Source organism: Brassica rapa, chromosome A09, assembly GCF_000309985.2.
Source record: "Brassica rapa cultivar Chiifu-401-42 chromosome A09, CAAS_Brap_v3.01, whole genome shotgun sequence".
Taxonomy (NCBI): Eukaryota; Viridiplantae; Streptophyta; class Magnoliopsida; order Brassicales; family Brassicaceae; genus Brassica; species Brassica rapa.
The window spans coordinates 5,207,359-5,225,411 of NC_024803.2; the positions used below are offsets into that span (position 1 = coordinate 5,207,359).

The window sequence follows — 18,053 nt, forward strand, 5'->3', positions numbered from 1 at the left end:
TTAAGAATTTAGGAGCAAAAAACCCCCAACAAAGTTGCTCTTATTATAACGGACATCAATCAGTGAGTGAGATAATGCTACATAGTGCTCTGCATACGGGTTTTCTATTCGGGTCGGTTCAGTTTATTTGGTTTTCTAGTTATTTCGATTGAGATGTTTAAGAACCGTTTAGGAACCAAACATTTTTCGGATCGGTTCAGTTCGGATAGTGTCGGAGTTCGGGTCTAGTTTTTTTTTTATATAAAATCCGAAATGGAACCGTACTACAAATAATTCGGGTTTGGTTCGTAATTAAAACCCAAAAAATCAAAAAAAATCTCGAAAATCCGAGTTAAACCCGGAAAACCCCAAAAAATATTCGGGTTGTTCAGATTTTTTTTTTAGATATTGTTATGAGAAATTCTCTAAGATAGCCATTTTTAAGTTTTTGTCACCGAAATTAAAAATAATTAATATTTTTAATATATTCAAAATATTCGGATATCTGTTCGGTTCCCGTTTCGTGGTTCGGTTTCGGTTTTTTGGATTTAAAAATATATGAACCGTTCGAATTTTTGTAATTTTCGGGTATCGGTCTCGGTTCAGTTTTTGGGTTTCGTACAATATGGACTACTACAGTACTACTACATCTACATATATAGTTCGTCTTCAATTGGGGGCACGATCATAACAGAAAAGTTGGCAAACATGTTTAATTTGGTTTCAGTCGCTTTAGTCCTCTTATTAATTGCTGCAGCGTCTTATCTTTTCCGATCAAAGAAGAACTTACCACCAACTCCGGTGGGTTTCCCGGTGATCGGACATCTCCATCTCCTCAAAGAACCTGTTCACCGTTGCCTCCGTGACCTTTCTCAAAACCTCGGTCCCGTGTTCTCACTCAAGCTCGGCTCTTGTCGTGCCGTGGTCGTCACGTCAGCTTCCGCCGCTGAGGAGTTCTTAACTCACCAGAACGATATCGTTTTCGCCAACAGGCCTATCAGTACTTTGGGTGTATACGTTGGTTACAACAACACGGTGGTTACCGCAGCTCCTTACGGCGAGCACTGGCGTAACCTCCGCCGTATCTGCACCCTCGAGATCTTCTCCGCCGCTCGTCTCAAGGAGTCGTTCGAGATAAGGAGAGACGAAGTGAGAGCTCTGCTTCGGACGATCCACACGGAGACAACGTTAGGTGGAGATAGCTTTGTCCGGTTGGAGCTACGACCGTTGCTTTCTGGGCTTACGTTTAACATCGTTATGAGAATGGTCGCGGGAAAACGATACTACGGTGAGGCGAACGAGGAAGCTGAGGAAGTGCGGGAGCTGATTAGCGAAGCGTTCGAGGTCGGAGGGTTTACTTACGTCGGTGACTTTCTTCCGATTCTGAAGCTGCTTGACTTCGATGGTTACGTTAAGAGAGGGAAGAGACTCGGCTCGAAGCTGGACGTGTTTCTTCAGAAACTAGTTGACGAGCACAGACAAAACAGAGGAAAAACCGAGTTCAAGAACACGATGATCACTCACTTGCTAACACTTCAAGAATCGCAACACGAGTATTACACGGACGAGATCATCAAAGGACTCGTACTGGTTCGTGGATTCTATCTATACGTATATTTATTTCGACTCTAGATTGAATCATAATTTTTTTTTGCAGGTGATGTTAGTTGCAGGGACTGACACAACGGCGGTGACATTGGAGTGGGCCATGGCTAACCTTCTAAACCATCCAGAGGCTTTAATGAAAACAAAGACGGAGCTAAACGCCGTCGTATCAAGAGAAGGCCGTTTGATGGAGGAATCAGATATGGGCGCATGTACATATCTCAATAACGTGATCTCAGAGACACTTCGTCTTTATCCCGCAGCGCCATTACTGGTCCCGCACGCATCGTCAGATGACTGCAAAGTTGCAGGGTATGACATTCCACGTGGAACATGGTTATTCGTTAACGCGTGGGCTATTCAGAGGGACCCAAAAGTATGGGACGAGCCAGAAACTTTTAAGCCGGAAAGGTTTGGTAATGAAGAATCGAAAACGCAGCATTGGAAGTTTATACCTTTTGGAATGGGTAGAAGAGCGTGTCCTGGTATGGGCCTAGCTCATCTTGTATTGGGATTGACATTAGGGTCATTGATCCAGTGTTTTGATTGGGCGAGGGATGCAGACGTGGCAGTTGACATGTCAGAAGGAAGGGGTCTTACAATGCCTAAAGCGGTGCGTTTAGTCGCCAAATGCAAGTCTTCTCCAATCTTAGACCAAGTTGCTTTTTAATAACAAGTGAAAAGCCCAAATACATGAACCAATGATAGAAAAATTGTAATGTTTTTCAAGATAATTGTTATTTTCATCTAATAAAGGGTCCCTATTGGGCTATTGGGCTTTCCTATGTAGCTTTCGTTATAAGACTCATTAAAAGAACCCGGATCCGAAATATTCTAGAGCGGGTAACGACGATTCGGGTTTTGCAATTTGAATTTAAATCTCCGCTCTCTTTACTTTTCTCATTGTATCTTTTGTTTTCTTCTCGAAACGAGCCGTTAGAGAGAGAGAGAGGAACGAGTTGGATCTGAGTGAATCGGAGATGGCAGCGAACATAGGGATAATGGACTCAGCATATTTCGTAGGGAGATCGGAGATTCTCGCGTGGATCAACTCCACTCTGCATCTAAATCTCTCCAAAGTCGAAGAGGTTGAGTTAATTTTCTCTTCTCCTCTATAAACCTAGTTTTAGATTACGTAGCAAGCACCGTGGACTTCGTCTAATTTGTTATTGTTCTGGAATTGAATTTGGATTCGAATCCTTCTTTGCTGTTGTGGATCTGAATACGGATCTATTGATTACAGGCTTGTTCAGGCGCGGTTCACTGCCAGCTCATGGATTCGGTTCACCCTGGTACTGTGCCGATGCACAAGGTTAATTTCGACGCCAAGAGTGAGTACGAGATGATTCAGAACTACAAGGTGCTTCAGGATGTGTTCAACAAGCTCAAGCTCACTAAGGTCCTCTTTCATCTCGTTACTAGCATTATTTAAGGGTTTAATAGAGCTTGTAATCGAACTGATTTGTTTGGTGAATTTGGCTGTGTGTAGCATATTGAAGTGAGCAAACTCGTTAAGGGTAGACCACTTGATAACTTGGAGTTCATGCAGTGGATGAAGAAGTACTGTGATTCTGTTAATGGTGGCCAGCTTCACAAGTAAGTTCCACAGCTTATCAGAGCCTTAACCTTGTCCATGTTTATGTATTAATACCATGGAAGCTTCATGATTCTGATTATTGCGTCACACTGAATCCATTTCATTGACAAAATCCAAAATGAACTATATGAATCATTGGTTAGATAAGTTCGCTTACTAGATGTTTGTGCTGGCTCTCCTGAATAGATGAATCCACCAAGTCTAGTGGATTCAAACTTACTAGCCTTATAGTTGATACAAGTTCATATACCCATTTCTGACGCTGCTGTCTTGTGTTTTGATTTGTATCGCTAGCTATCACGCACTGGAGAGAAGGGAAGCCTGCAAAGGAGGAAAAGAAGCAACAAGGAGAGCTGCAGCTACACAACAATCCGGCAAGAGTTCTTCTTCTTCTTCAGTTGCACCTAGACCTTCCTCTTCGAATGGTACCCGTAAGCACGAACCACCGACCTCCAACGCTGGGAATCACCACTCGTCAAGAGCTCCCTCGTCTAAACAAACCAAACCTGCGCCTGCTGCTGCGGCTGCGGCTTATGATGAAAAGGTAGTTGTCTCTCTCAACACACTCATTTCTTGAATTACACCAAAGGCTTTATTTAAGAAGCTCACTAACTCGCTTTCCTTATCACACAGATCACAGAACTGAAACTCTACATAGACAGTTTGGAGAAAGAGAGAGACTTCTACTTCTCTAAACTACGAGATGTAGAGATTCTCTGTCAGAATCCAGACACAGAACACTTGCCTGTAAGCAAAAACCTTCTCAATCCCTCCTCGTTTTAAAGATGTTTCAGAATGTTTAATAATCATCACTCTTTTGTTAATGCAGCTTGTTGGTTCCATAAAAAGAATCCTCTACGCAGCAGATGGAGAAGACCTTGGAGCAGCAGCAGCAGAGACACAGACCTTAAGCCCTATTGCTGAAGGATCGGAAGAGAGAAGGAACAGTGCAATAGAGTCGCAGAAGAGGAAGCTCATAGTGAATCAAGACGTGGATGCTGCAGCGATTACATCACTCTCTCCAAGACAACGCCTCTCTGATGCTTCTGATGTCAAATGCAGTGGCTCATCTCCTCTTTTGACCTGCTGAATCTCCTTCCTACTACTCTGTTTCTTATGAACGTTACTCTATGTTTGAAAATTTCATATTACTTCATAGAAGCCTATTATAACTATGAACCTATTATTACTATGTGCTTAAAAGAAAGCATCATTCATATGATGTTTTGTAATCGTTGTGGTATAATAATAATCTGTTTTGACATATTTTATTGATTGTTAAGGTTTCCGAAGATTCATGCTAGCTAATCAATCTTTGGCAAAAATTACAAAGACAAAAGTAAAGAAACCAGAGAATCTTTCGTTAACCACGGTTTAGCGTTAATAAATCTGCAATTGAGCTCTTATCAGACCTCTAGCATTTGTTTCCACTTTATACAAAATTAATAGTTTAAATTTCTGCCATTTTAGATTGAAAAAAACCAGTAATGCAAATAGACTACTTGGACGTACAGCATGCACTACACATGGCACATTATGCATCAATAGAAAAGTCTGAGAAATAAGGCATATGCATTATGCTCATGTTCTTTCATCTGATGTGTATAAAACTGGCTCAACGTATTTGACATTCTTTCAACACAGTTAAAAGTAAGAGAATCATGATTTTGTTCAACATTTCGAAATTTTCAAAATAGAATGACAAATTATAAATAACGAATATTCACAGCCTACAAAAGTCTACTGTCTAGAAAACATGAAGTTTGACCGTTGAACGCGAGAAGTCATGATTATTGCAACGAAGAGCGTGAAGAGAAGTCAGAAAAAGCAATAACAAAAAAGTTTAAAAAAAAAAAAAGGTCCAAGTAATCAACGACCAGGATTACCTGACATTCCATTAAATCGAACGGCTGAGATCAACTAGAGTGAGATTTGGGCTAGAGCATGACGACTGCGATGATGACACGTGGTCCCTTACTTGACGCGATGGACCGTTACTTTATATAACTCCTCAAAAACCGAAGACCCAACCCAAAATTAAAAAAATGGGACAAGCGCCGTCGTCTACGGCGGAATCAACCGCCCGAGAGATAGATCTTAGGCTAACCTCTCCGGTGATCGTTGCCGGTAGAGGAGAATCGATGGATTCGGGAAACCACCCCGCGGCTAGCGATCGTGATTACACCGAAGATCTACCGGGTGAATGTCTAGCTCACGTGTTCCAGTACCTCGGAGCCGGAGATCGCAAGCGATGCTCTCTCGTCTGCAAACGTTGGCTATTCGTCGACGGTCAGAACCGCCACCGGCTATCTCTCGACGCTAGAGACGAGATCTCCTCGTTCCTCCCGTCTATGTTCGACCGGTTCGATTCGGTTACGAAGCTCGCTCTCCGATGCGATCGGAAGTCTCTAAGCTTGAGCGACGAGGCTCTGGTGATGATCTCGTTCCGTTGCTCGAATCTGACTCGCGTGAAGCTTCGCGGCTGCCGCGAGATCACGGATCTGGGGATGGTGGAGTTCGCGAAGAACTGTGGGAATCTGAAGAAGCTCTCCGTTGGGTCTTGCAACTTTGGAGCGGAAGGAGTTAACGCGATGCTTGAGAATTGCAAGGCTCTTGAGGAGTTGTCGGTGAAGAGACTCAGAGGGATTCACGAAGCTCCTGAGTTGGTTTGTTCATCGTCTTCTCTTAGATCCGTCTGCTTGAAGGAGCTTGTTAATGGTCAGGTGTTCGAACCGTTGGTTGCTAATACTAGAACGTTGAAAACTTTGAAGATTATTCGTTGTCTTGGTGATTGGGATAAAGTTCTTAAAACGATAGGAGAAGGAGATAGCTCGTTGAGTGAGATTCATCTAGAGAGGCTCCAAGTTAGCGACTTTGGGCTTTCCGCGGTATCTAAATGCTCAAAGGTGGAGACTTTGCATATAGTGAAGACGCCGGAGTGCTCTAACTATGGGTTGATTGATGTTGCGGAGAGATGTAAGCTGCTGAGGAAGCTTCACATTGATGGTTGGAGGACTAATAGGATCGGTGATGAAGGTCTGATGGCGGTAGCGAAAAACTGCTTGAACTTACAGGAGCTTGTGCTGATTGGCGTTAATGCGACGCATATGAGTTTAGCAGCCATTGCTTCAAACTGTGAGAAGCTGGAAAGATTAGCGCTTTGTGGAAGTGGAACTATAGGGGATACGGAGATCGCTTGTATTGCTAAGAAGTGCGGTGCGTTGAGGAAGTTCTGTATTAAAGGATGTGCGGTGTCGGATCTTGGGATCGAGGCGCTCGCTGTTGGTTGTCCTAACCTGGTGAAGTTGAAGGTGAAGAAGTGTAAAGTGGTGACTGGAGAGATTGGAGAATGGCTAAGAGAGCGAAGGAGGACGCTTGTGGTGTGTATGGATGGTGATGGGAGTGAAGCAACGGTTGCGCCGGAGGGCGAGGTTGAGACTGTTGTGGGGGAGCCAAGAGTGGGTCAAGCTGGTGGTGCGGCGGAGGTTGGATCAGGTAATGGTGGAGGAAGTAGATTAGCGATGATTAGATCAAAGTTTGGGTTTCTTGGTGGAAGGAACTTGATAACTTGCACATTCGGGAGATGGTCTCATAATGATAATGATAATGGTACTAGTTCTACTTGATATTTGATAATGATAACTGTCAAAATGCTTTCTTTCTTCTTCTTTTGTAATCCTCCTTTCATGATGTGTTTCAAACTGTGTGTAAGAAGAAGCCTTGTCGATTAGAAAAGTCATTCCATGTAAGAACATTTATTTGTTTCTTTCTTTTATTAACTACTAGGGTCGGCCCGTCCTACGGACGGGAAGTTATAACAAAAACTATTTTATATAATTTTTTATTAATTTATGAACCATTTAAAATCACTATAGAAAATGATATTATAGACAACAAATAACGAAAAGAATTCTAAGATCGTATTATTATTTTCAATAAATATTTTTTGTTTTAATAAAAGTGATCTAATATACTTTAATATTAGTCCAGTGGATGATTTATAATTTTAGACCAAAGAACACAGAGCAAACTTTGTGTATTTTGGCAAAATGTAAGTAATGAAAAACATATATAAATAATTTAAAATTGATTAATATCATCAAAGTGATTCATATAATCGCGAGAAAAAAATGAAATATATCTTGTTTATACTATTTGGGCAGAACATGTTTTTACAAATGTTTATTTTAATCTTATATACATATACACTTATGTATTTCGCATATGCACCCAGAAAAGCCTACACAAATTCATTAATATTTAAATTTGTCATATAAACATGAAATAAACTTTATTTTGGAAGGTTTTAGTAACAAAAATAATTTTTAATATTTATTTTTTGAATTGACTATACAATAATTAAAGAAAAAACAATTTATGTTATATATATTTTCATTATTTTGGCTTATGTATATTTTATTATGATTAGAAATATATAACTTTGATTCAAAACTACACAAAGCTACTTTGTAAGTCTCATGTTACATGCTATTTACTATACATTTGAGGTCAGTTTAAATATGTTTTTTACATTGTGAATCTTTTGTTGTTCCGTGAGAAATTGACGTTGCACTAATTTGTACAAACTCCAGAAGCACGCCAAACTAAATGAAAACAAACCAAATAAATCGCAATACACTTGTCTTCCTTGTACAACAAAATCGTTGTCCTTTGGTGAAAGAGGCATGTTTGACTTTTTTTATCAGAGTTGAATCCATAATCTATAGCTACCTGTTTTTCTCTAGCAAAACATTTTGTTGTTTCTGGACTATATTTGCCTTTCTCCGTTGTTGTTACAGGACGGTCCAACTGAAGCATCGTCCAAGACTAACACACCTTGGCTAAATTCACAGTAATCTTTGAGACTGTAGTTCCAGAAGTTACTTGAGAGACCATCCCCAATACTCAAATCGTTTACAAAATCAAGCTCCTCTCCTGCTTTTTTTTTATATATAAACTGTAACAGACCTAGTATTATTTGTAAGAGTAGTATAGTTTTAAGTCATTTTGTCTTCCGATATCAACACTTGCTTGCAACTTGTTTTTTTTTGTTGACGGCTTTAGTATCCTCTTTGTTTAATAAATCCAACTGATCTTTATGATGAACAAACTGTTCAGCAAGGCCAAAATATGAGGATATGTCGAGTGAAACAAATCCAAATGGTGACTGCAGCTGATACATTTTACAGCATTGAATCCTCCCTTTACTTAATTCTTCTTCTTTAATATTTTTTCAAGTGATTCAATTTTTTGTAACGCTTATGGTGAAGAGCATCACAAAGCTGCCAAAAATTTAATAATTATATCAAAAAATTAGTTAACTGTAATGGGAGACGATTTTTACGACAAACAAAGTTAACATAAAAAAAATAAAAATTAACTACAAAAAGAATGATTTACCCATGATATAAAACCTGATTATTTAGAGAAAAACAAATGTTATACAATAAATAGAACAAACAGAAAATCCTATCCTTGAAGCAACCTTTATCTTCGTCTCATCCATCTCACCAATGGGAGCCATTGATCTGTCTCCCTGACAGAATGTCATCGGTGTATGTTGCTGTTGCGTTCAATGAGCAACCACTATGATGAAACGATATCGAAGGAGACGAAGCTATAGGTGGAAGGTGGGTAAAGTTTCACAGATAAGGTGGAGACGTTCACTCAGTCATAATGACAGAAACGGTGGCCATGGAAACTTTTGTTCAGATCCATGTGTTCTTCTTATCTGAGCTACTGCCAATAATAAAAAAAAAAAAACAAATCAGAGATCTTGTTAGTTCTTACGACTACAGTCGTAAGAAACCTCGCAGTCGGAACACAAATGAAAAAAAAAAGCCAAGGAAAGGATTTGCATGTTGTTTCTTACGACTTGAGAGGAACTGTAACAGTCAGTGATGATCCCGATGACCCAGTTCCAGAAACTCTTGGATCAATTCAGATAGACTTTTGAGCCAATCGAGATGCCATTCGCCAATCCGGCCTAATCGGAGTTTAGAAGATTGATTGACAGGAACTCCAATCGTTATACTATGAGAGAGATTGGAGAGATGAAGAGAGTGCGAATTTTGGAAGGGAAATACAATACATATTTATACAGAAAGCACACAGCCTCGCCGATTCAAACCACGAATCTGAATTAATGAGAGTTAACACGAAGATATCATAATGCACACCGTTTTAGAAATCGCGAAGGAGCTCAACCATCACCGGCGCCGTACAACGCAGTGGAGAGAAGAACTTTTGCGCCTGATTAGGGTTAACACCATCGTGGACCGAACAACACACCCGACGAAAACCCAATAACATTAATACACACATATCAATTACGAAGCCCAGCATATTTGACGAAGTGGTGCAAAAGCCCAGCAAATCTCCATGTAATGAAGTGATGCGTTTTCATGTTTGGGACACGTGTCGCCACCACAGTGCACTAATTTGTGACCTGGAATCTGATGTGTCTCTCTGAGGAGAGAAAGAACTCTTCTTTATATATAAAGATTGATTTGTGGGCATATTATGTGACGTTTGTATTTATAAGATTGCAACGAACAGATTAAAATGATCTACTATTTAAGAGGTTACTTAAAATGGTAATTACTTTCAGTTCTTCTCCCTCACAAGAAGGGAGAAACAATACATTTGTACACTGATTACAATTAATTGTTTGCTTTTAGTGATCGTTTTGTATCTTTCTTCAACGAGGTGCTGTACCATCAAAAGCTGTGTGATCCTCTAGGCTAACCAGAGAGCCTTTTGGCTTCTTTGTTCACCACTCGGGAGCTCTGAGGAAGTCTGGCCACGGTGTCCTCTTTGATGTCACTATGATTTCCAAGGGCGAATTTATTATCCAGCTTGCATACAAGTAAAAATAAAATTGCAAGTCGAACTTACCCAGGTGAGAACTTGCTAAGCTCTGGCTTCAGCCGGGAGGCACCAAAGCAAGACACGGTGGCCACAGGTTCCAATTGGTTCCACCATAGAAGGAACCTTGACCAGAGACAATGGACTATCATTCTCATCCAACAATTTGATGCTCTGTTTAACCCATGTTGGTTTACCATCCACATATTTTTATGCCGAAACTTAAGTTCAGGACCTTAATGAAAAGCAAAAACTAACTTTTTATGAATATAGTTATTTTTTTCCTGCAGCTCGGCTTTCATGTCACTAGTTGCAGAGAATTCTACACCGGTAGTAACAGTATGACTTTGATGTAAGAGCAAATTCAGTAAGTTTGAGATAGATTTCCTGATTCAAGTAAACTATTCGGATAAAAAATACCGACGTTATTCTTCTCAGCATTTTAGAATAGTACCAAGCTTATTTCTATTAGCCTCTTACCATGGTTTATCGGGTACCAAGTGACATTCAAATAAGTTTGGTACTTTTTATCCGAATAACTTACTTGGACTCAGAGGAATCAAACTCAAACTAACTTACCGAACTGAACGTACTCCTATATCAAAATTATTATTGTATACTATCAGTAATTCTTCAGCTAGTGACATGAAAGTAGAGCTGTTGAAAAATAATAAAAAAAATTCTTAAAAAGCAGTTACTTTGGCTTTTCATTGCGGTGCAGGACGTAAGTTTCAACAACCTTGAATTCACAAACTGCAATCTTCTTGGCATAAAACTAGGACCTTGGATAGGTATTGAAGCATCTGGAGAGTCCGTACATAAGTCCATGGTGTTAGTTGTTTTACAGAGGCTTCAGCTGGAGAAGCTGTTTTGCGCCTTTGTTGGTGTATAGATTGGTGATGGAAGTGGAGAAGACGAGGAAGACGACTATATAATAATAAAAAGTTATTTAATTTACTGTTTTTTTTTCAGATTGGGTTTTTTTTTTGTGACCAGTGATACAGTTTTTGCATGATATTATAGTCTAACACATGTATAAAGAACATAAAAAGAGTTACACGTAGCAATACGTGTTACTACAACACTGAAACTCCATCAAGACATGTTGGGTATCACTATTAGTCGCCGTTGCTAGGTCTTCGGATAGTTTGATAAATGGACTTTCCTCCACCAGATAATTGCAGCTTTAAGATTAACGACAACTCATTAACCAAGACATTCATCAGAACATTTCATAGATAGAAATTACAATTCTACTTACCCTAAAATCAGAATAGTCAAAATGTTCTCTTTCTAATTTCCAATCATAACCGATAAGCTTTGCTCAGCGTAGGCCATCAAAGACTAATTAATATGGATAACTGAACAAAGAAAAAGATCAACCCAAAACACACATTCAGGAATTGGCAATTCACTGAGATGGAATCACTTAATTAACGAGTAAAGACGAGAGATAACAAAATCCACTAGCGAAAAATCAGTCGGACTAAGCTGAAAAACAAATCCAAATAAGACCGCTATAGAAATATTTTTAGTGCATGATTAACCCTGATTCTTAATTTGAGGTTTTTGATTTTTAATTTGATTTTCTTTTTAAATAACCGGTTCTTATATCTTTTATTTAAAAGATGGTTTTTACATTTTCATAGTTAAAAAATAAGGGGCGGTTTTTAGTCGAAGCTAAGAATTCCATCCTAAGAATCCAGATTAATCATCACCTTACAAATTGATTATGTCGAGTTTACTGTCTTCTTACAACCATGACACCATGTAATAATAAAACATTTATCATTCGTAGGACATGTAATGAATATAGATAGATTAATTATAAATCCAAATGCCAATAAAAGCCCAATACGGCCCAAAAAGTGGTAGAAAAAAATACGTTTTTTAGTAAAATAAAATAAAACCACAAGTTTTAAGCGATTCGCTTCGACACCCCTAGTATATGGCGGCGGCGATGTCTTCGTCTCCCGTCGTCACTCGTCAGCTCACGAAACCCTAATCTCTCCAATCTTTACTCTCTCCTTTCTTTTCGCACCCTAAAATCGAACAATGACCCAAAACCCAGATCCAAACCCTGATCCGTCTCAAGTACTCGACGATCTCCTCTCCTCGGAGCAGCAGCAGCAGCAGCCGGAGAGCTTGAGCATCGATACGAGGGTGGAGCAAGCATGGGCACACTGGAAGAAGCTAGGTAGACCCAAGTACATCGTTGCTCCGATGGTGGATAACTCGGAGCTTCCGTTCCGATTGCTCTGCCAGAAATACGGAGCTCAAGCTGCTTACACACCGATGCTTCATTCCAGAGTCTTCACCGAGACTGAGAAGTATCGTAACCAAGAGTTCACCACTTGTAAGGAGGACAGGCCATTGTTTGTTCAGTTCTGTGCTAATGATCCTGATACGCTCTTGGAAGCTGCAAAGAGAGTCCAACCTTACTGCGATTATGTTGATATCAACTTAGGGTAACCACAAGTCTCTATTCATTCTTCAATAAAGATACGATTTTTATTGCATTAGTGACTTAGTTCTGATAATTAAGTTATATTCAATGATTTGGGCTTGGAGATTCTGGAAAAGATAAAGAGTTTAGTGAGTGTTAGTAGTTTAGTTCAGTGATTTGGGTGCCACAATGTTCAATAAAGATGGGATTTTTATTAAGTTTTGTTAGTACTTTGATAATGAAGTGAATGTTCATTTGAGTAGTTTGAACTTTGGGCTACTGAGTAAGACCTTTTTGATTTTAGGTGTCCTCAACGGATTGCGAAGCGAGGGAACTATGGTGCATTCCTGATGGATAACCTTCCTTTGGTGAAGTCACTCGTTAAGAAGTTAGCTCAGAACCTAACTGTTCCCGTCTCCTGCAAGATCCGTATTTTCCCTAACCTTCAAGATACACTCAACTACGCCAAGATGCTAGAAGAAGCCGGCTGCTCATTACTAGCGGTTCACGGCCGGACGAGAGATGAGAAAGACGGGAAGAAGTTTAGAGCTGATTGGGGAGCCATCAAGGAGGTGAGAGAAGCTCTGAGGATCCCTGTTTTAGCCAATGGGAATGTAAGATGCGTTGAAGATGTGGATGAGTGCATCAGAGAAACGGGTGTTGAAGGCGTTCTTTCCGCTGAGACGCTTCTTGAGAACCCTGCGGCCTTTGCTGGGTTTAGAACAGCTGAGTGGGCTAAAGAAGAGGGATACGTGGATGGAGGATTAGATCAGGGAGATTTAGTTGTTGAGTATTTGAAGTTATGTGAGAAGCATCCGGTTCCATGGAGGATGATTCGGTCTCACGTGCATAAGATGCTGGGAGATTGGTTTAGGGTGCATCCACAGGTTAGGGAGGAGTTTAATGCTCAGAACATATTGACGTTTGAGTTTCTGTACGGTCTTGTGGATCAGCTTAAAGAGCTTGGGGGACGAGTTCCACTCTACAAGAAAAGGAAGATAGATACTCCACAGTCTCCATAAAGGGTTTAGAGAGTTTAATTTATACCTTATTGATTTATTGGGATTTTTATGTTGTATCAATGTCCAAATACTTTTTGAAGTAAAACTGTCACTACTTTTAAGTTATAAAGATATGTTGTATCATTTATCATTTGCTAAGTTCATTAAAAGAATAGTTGTTTAAAAAAAACTATGTTTTAGTGGTTTTTAAGTGAAAAGTACCTCCAAGTACATATGTTTTTTTGGGTGAAATTTAATTTGATTGAAGCTGGGAGAAAAAGCTCTGAGGAATATCAACTCACGAGGGTTGTTCTCCAACATTGAGGTGAATCCACGCTAAAATGAGAAAAACGAAGGGGCCATTATTGTTGAGATCAAACTGAAAGAGCTCGAACACAAGTCATGGAGTGTAGTTCCTGGACCTGGAGGAGCTCCCACTCTGGTTCCTTACTGGAATAATTACGAATTTGATTGGTTTTAATAACAATTGTAATTGATTTTGCTTTGCTGTTGTTTATATATGCATCAGGCTTCATTCCAGCCAGGTGGGTCTTAACAGGTCTCTCATGGGTTCAGTCACCACTAGCAACTTCTTGAATCCTCAGGTATATTTTGGCAAGCTTACATAAGTCTGATTTCCTTTTTTTTTTTGTTACATGGATTGCAGCTTGGTGCTGAGATTAGAGTACCTGTGAAGAACACGCATGTGTATGCATTTGCTGAGCATGGGAACGAATTGAGAAGCTCCAAGGACGTGAAAGGGAACCCAACCGCAGTGTATAGGAGAATGGGACAAGGTTCATCATACGGTGTAGGAGTGAAGTTAGGTTTTGGTAAGAGCTGAGTATTAAGGTTAATGAGAAGTAAGTTCGTGCAACTCACTTTAGGCTTTGCCATTTTTATCTTCAAGGATTTGTTCTTTCAAATAATTGTTTAATGTTAAATGTTTTGATTGTGTTGTTGAGTTATGCTGATAATTTTCTTCATCCTTTTAACTCCATTGTTTAAAGTTTTAAGTGCAAGTGAGGGACAACGTTGAGCTTCTTAATACTTAGTGGTATTAATTTTTGAGAAGAAAATTTTATAATATTTGATTAAAGTATAATCCGCGCTTTACCTTTCTAGTAGTTGACAAATGAGAATCTATAATATTGGTACTATATCATGTCGGCTTGGTGCGCTATCTTATAAAATTACCAGCAGGAGATAGTGGGTCATAGAATATTAGGAGGCAATAAAATTTGATCAAGTGCCAATGGCTGCAAACATCCACAAAGTCGTCTTCATAGCTAGTAAGGTTGACACGACCAAGGAAACAAAACATATCTTATTTTGAGATCTTTCAATTCGATTTGAGATGGTTGATGCGATCACGGGGTACGTTGTCGGAAAGATGGGTGACTATCTCATCAAACAAGCGTCGATGCTGATGACAGTCAGGGATGATCTTGAAGAGCTGAAGACGGAGTTGACTTGCATCCACTGTTATCTCAGGGATGTTGAAGCACGAGAAAGAGAAGATGAGGTCTCAAAAGAGTGGACTAAAATGGTTTTAGATATAGCTTATGATGTAGAAGATGTTTTGGACACTTATTTTCTAAAGTTCAAAGAACGATCACAGAGGAAAGGTTTGATGAGACTGGCCAACAAAATAGGCGAGAAAAAGGATGCGTACAATATAGGTGACGATATCAGATCCCTCAAGAGAAAACTTCTTGATATCACTCGCAAGCGTCAGGCTTACGGCATAGGAAGAAGATTCAAAGAGGTAACAAGTTGGAGGGTGAGGCAGCTTCGACGTGCTCGACCTGTTGATCATGAAGAGCTAGTAGTTGGTTTTGAAGATGATGTTAAGCTTCTTTTGGCAAAGCTGCTTGATGATGAGGGTGAGCGATATATCATCTCGATATTTGGCATGGGAGGTCTCGGGAAGACTGCTCTTGCTAGGAAGCTCTACAACTTGGGGGATGTAAAGAGAAGATTTGAGTATCGCGCCTGGACCTATGTTTCTCAAGATTATAATACACGAGATATGCTTTTAAGAATCATAAGATCTCTAGGAGTTGCTTCTGGTGAAGAGCTTGAAAGGATCAAGATGTTTACAGAGGAGGAGCTAGAAGCTTACCTTCATGATCTTCTAGACGGAAGAAGGTACTTGGTGGTGGTAGATGATATATGGAAGCAGGACGCGTGGGAGAGCCTCAAGAGAGCCTTACCGTGCAATCATGGAGGAAGTAGAGTCATCATCACTACACGCATCAAAGCTGTCGCTGAAGGCGTGGATGGGAGAGTCTATGTTCATAAGTTAAGGTTTTTGACGTTTGAAGAAAGCTGGAAACTGTTTGAGCAGAAAGCATTCATGAATTTTCAATGGGTTGTCGATGAGGATCTGCATAGAATTGGCAAAGTAATGGTTCAAAAATGCGATGGGTTACCTCTTGCTATAGTCCTTCTTGCTGGGCTATTGTCTAAGAAGAGGCCAAATGAGTGGCATGAGGTGTGTGCCAGTGTCTGGCGATTCCTAAAGGATAACTCTATTCATATATCCACTGTATTTGATTTAAGTCTCAACGAGCTGCATTATGAGTTGAAACTCTGCTTTCTTTATCTTAGCGTCTTCCCTGAGGACTATGAGATTGATGTGGAGAAATTAATACACTTACTTGTAGCAGAAGGGTTTATACAAGAGGATGGAGAATGATGATGGAAGATGTGGCTCGGCATTACATAGAAGAGCTGATAGACATAAGCTTAGTGGAAGCAGTGAGGAGAGAAAGAGGAAAAGTGGTGTTTTGTAGAATCCATGATCTTCTTAGAGACGTGGCTATCAAGAAAGCAAAGGAGATCAACTTTGTAAGTCTTGTTTATAACGACCATCATTCTTCTTCAACTACTTGCAGAAGAGAAGTGGTACACCATCTTATGGACAACAACTACTTGTGTGACAGACGTGTGAACAAACGGATGCGGTCCTTCTTGTTCTTCGGAGAGCACAAGGTAATGCTGGGAAGTTATGTTAAGACCACAAACTTGAAACTGAAGCTACTTAGAGTGCTTAATCTCAGAGGGCTTCTGTTTGACTGTGAAGGATACATCCCCTTTATGAGTTTACCAGATGTGATATGCGAGTTAATACACTTGAGGTATCTTGGTGTAGCTGATACTGGTCTTAGACATTTACCATCTCTGATCTCCAACTTACAGTTTCTACAGACACTAGATGCATCAGGCAACCGGTTTGAGGGAATGACTGATCTACGTAAGCTCACATCACTAAGGCACCTCATGGGAAGATTCATTGGAGAATTACTAATAGGAGATGCGGTTAACCTCCAGACTTTAAGGTCTATCTCCTCCTACAGCTGGAGTAAGCTACAATGTAAGTCACTCAAAAACCTTCAAGACTTGGAGATATATGATTCCGGATATGTAGCGCTGACAAGAGTTCGTTTAAACTTGAGTTCCTTCTCTAAACTAACAAATCTTCGTGCCTTAACTCTGAGAGTACCGACCTTCAGAATATCATCAGAGGCAGTTGTGTTCCTTCCCAGCCTTGAGTCTTTGACATTTTTCGGAACAAATCTCGAGGAAGACCCAATGCCTGCTTTGCGGAAACTGCCCAGACTGGAAGATCTAGTCTTGGAAGAATGTGATTGCTCTGAAGTAAAGATGAGCATCAGTGCACAAGGTTTTGCTCGGCTGAGGAAGCTTGTATTGTTCAGGGTAAGATTAGATGCATTGTGGATAGAAGAAGAAGCCATGCCTAGTTTGATGCATCTGAATCTGCTCAACAGATTAGGACCAAGAACGAAGATGATGATTCCAGATCGATTTTTGGCACTTGTTAGAGGTTACTAGATTATAAGCTTATGATTCAATATCTAACTTTTAGGCCCTGCTATACATAATTTCAAGAATATGATGAGCTTGTGGAAGAAGAGAAAATTACTCATGGGGTTGAATCACTTCCACGCACACGCATGTCAACACAAAAATATCATGGTTTTTTTTATTTTAAAAAGGAAAAATGTAGTTACAATAGCTTTTCTGATGAAAAATTGCACTGTAACAGTCAAATAATTGCTTAATGTTATTGTTCTGCTTGGGTTGTTTGAGTTGTGCTGAGAACGGGGACAGAGTTTCTTCTTTGAGATTTGTGTTAATTTGATCCCCTAAACTTTTTGTTTTATGTTTTAAATAATCAAAAATCTGAGCCAAAAGTTGAGACGTATTTGATTTGACACAACATTTTTCTAATTGTCAAACTTTTTTTTGGGAAACTTTTAATTGTCAAACTTTGGGATTAAATACGACATTTCAGAATATATACGACTAGTTCCAACATATATTGCAAAACTGAAATTTCCACGAAAAATCGTAAGAAAAGTTGACATATGAGAATTTATATTGGTCTCACGTATACTCCTAACTTTTTTTTTAAATATAATAGATCGTTTTTCGCGCTACGCATGGATAATTGATCTTTAAATTTTTCAAACTCTTTAATGTCAAATATATAGTACAAGAAGAGGGATGACATGCTCGAATTTTGGTTGTT

The 18,053-nt window shown here is 39.6% G+C and overlaps 6 protein-coding genes and 1 long non-coding RNA gene across 7 annotated transcripts; 5 read left to right on the forward strand and 2 right to left on the reverse strand.

Moving 5' to 3' along the window:
• The first annotated feature begins 77 nt into the window (after positions 1–77).
• On the forward strand, positions 78–2,356 carry LOC103837744 (cytochrome P450 81Q32-like). Its single transcript, XM_009114120.3, has 2 exons — positions 78–1,569; positions 1,637–2,356. Exons 1-2 carry the CDS (start codon positions 538–540, stop codon positions 2,252–2,254), a joined length of 1,650 nt encoding a protein of 549 aa, XP_009112368.2. The 5' UTR covers positions 78–537; the 3' UTR covers positions 2,255–2,356.
• LOC103837743 (microtubule-associated protein RP/EB family member 1C) lies at positions 2,323–4,447 on the forward strand. Its single transcript, XM_009114119.3, has 6 exons — positions 2,323–2,672; positions 2,828–2,983; positions 3,074–3,180; positions 3,476–3,725; positions 3,815–3,928; positions 4,011–4,447. Exons 1-6 carry the CDS (start codon positions 2,565–2,567, stop codon positions 4,269–4,271), a joined length of 996 nt encoding a protein of 331 aa, XP_009112367.1. The 5' UTR covers positions 2,323–2,564; the 3' UTR covers positions 4,272–4,447.
• A 255-nt stretch (positions 4,448–4,702) lies between these two features.
• LOC103837742 (F-box protein SKIP2) lies at positions 4,703–6,960 on the forward strand. Its single transcript, XM_009114118.3, has one exon. The coding sequence runs from the start codon at positions 5,227–5,229 to the stop codon at positions 6,805–6,807; it is 1,581 nt and encodes a 526-aa protein (XP_009112366.1). The 5' UTR covers positions 4,703–5,226; the 3' UTR covers positions 6,808–6,960.
• Positions 6,961–8,460: 1,500 nt separating this feature from the next.
• LOC103837741 lies at positions 8,461–9,660 on the reverse strand. Its single transcript, XR_626947.3, has 2 exons — positions 9,054–9,660; positions 8,461–8,920 (listed from the first exon to the last, which is right to left on the reverse strand). It is a non-coding gene; the product is annotated as an uncharacterized LOC103837741 (long non-coding RNA).
• A 74-nt stretch (positions 9,661–9,734) lies between these two features.
• On the reverse strand, positions 9,735–11,719 carry LOC108869899. The gene is made up of 3 exons (XM_033280450.1): positions 10,747–11,719; positions 10,079–10,283; positions 9,735–10,006 (listed from the first exon to the last, which is right to left on the reverse strand). Exons 1-3 carry the CDS (start codon positions 10,874–10,876, stop codon positions 9,925–9,927), a joined length of 417 nt encoding a protein of 138 aa, XP_033136341.1. The 5' UTR covers positions 10,877–11,719; the 3' UTR covers positions 9,735–9,924.
• Positions 11,720–11,958: 239 nt separating this feature from the next.
• LOC103837738 (tRNA-dihydrouridine(16/17) synthase [NAD(P)(+)]-like) lies at positions 11,959–13,646 on the forward strand. The gene is made up of 2 exons (XM_009114117.3): positions 11,959–12,516; positions 12,799–13,646. Exons 1-2 carry the CDS (start codon positions 12,104–12,106, stop codon positions 13,514–13,516), a joined length of 1,131 nt encoding a protein of 376 aa, XP_009112365.1. The 5' UTR covers positions 11,959–12,103; the 3' UTR covers positions 13,517–13,646.
• Positions 13,647–13,879: 233 nt separating this feature from the next.
• On the forward strand, positions 13,880–17,605 carry LOC103837737 (putative disease resistance RPP13-like protein 3). The gene is given in 2 exon segments (XM_009114116.3): positions 13,880–16,185; positions 16,188–17,605. Coding segments are annotated over 2 exon segments (2,499 nt in total). The 5' UTR covers positions 13,880–14,852; the 3' UTR covers positions 17,354–17,605.
• The last annotated feature ends 448 nt before the right edge of the window (positions 17,606–18,053 follow it).

Excerpts from the sequence above, each read along its gene's own strand:
- LOC103837743 (XM_009114119.3), top strand. The coding sequence starts at position 2,565 with ATGGCAGCGAACATAGGGATAATGGACTCAGCATATTTCGTAGGGAGA. Across the intron at positions 2,673-2,827 it reads ATCTCTCCAAAGTCGAAGAG|GCTTGTTCAGGCGCGGTTCA; the intron begins GTTGAGTTAATT and ends TATTGATTACAG. Across the intron at positions 3,181-3,475 it reads AATGGTGGCCAGCTTCACAA|CTATCACGCACTGGAGAGAA; the intron begins GTAAGTTCCACA and ends TTGTATCGCTAG.
- LOC108869899 (XM_033280450.1), bottom strand. The coding sequence starts at position 10,876 with ATGGACTTATGTACGGACTCTCCAGATGCTTCAATACCTATCCAAGGT. Across the intron at positions 10,284-10,746 it reads CACCGCAATGAAAAGCCAAA|GTCCTGAACTTAAGTTTCGG; the intron begins GTAACTGCTTTT and ends CTTTTCATTAAG. Across the intron at positions 10,007-10,078 it reads CTTAGCAAGTTCTCACCTGG|TGACATCAAAGAGGACACCG; the intron begins GTAAGTTCGACT and ends TGGAAATCATAG.
- LOC103837742 (XM_009114118.3), top strand. The coding sequence starts at position 5,227 with ATGGGACAAGCGCCGTCGTCTACGGCGGAATCAACCGCCCGAGAGATA.
- LOC103837744 (XM_009114120.3), top strand. The coding sequence starts at position 538 with ATGAACCGTTCGAATTTTTGTAATTTTCGGGTATCGGTCTCGGTTCAG. Across the intron at positions 1,570-1,636 it reads TCATCAAAGGACTCGTACTG|GTGATGTTAGTTGCAGGGAC; the intron begins GTTCGTGGATTC and ends TTTTTTTTGCAG.
- LOC103837738 (XM_009114117.3), top strand. The coding sequence starts at position 12,104 with ATGACCCAAAACCCAGATCCAAACCCTGATCCGTCTCAAGTACTCGAC. Across the intron at positions 12,517-12,798 it reads TATGTTGATATCAACTTAGG|GTGTCCTCAACGGATTGCGA; the intron begins GTAACCACAAGT and ends TTTTGATTTTAG.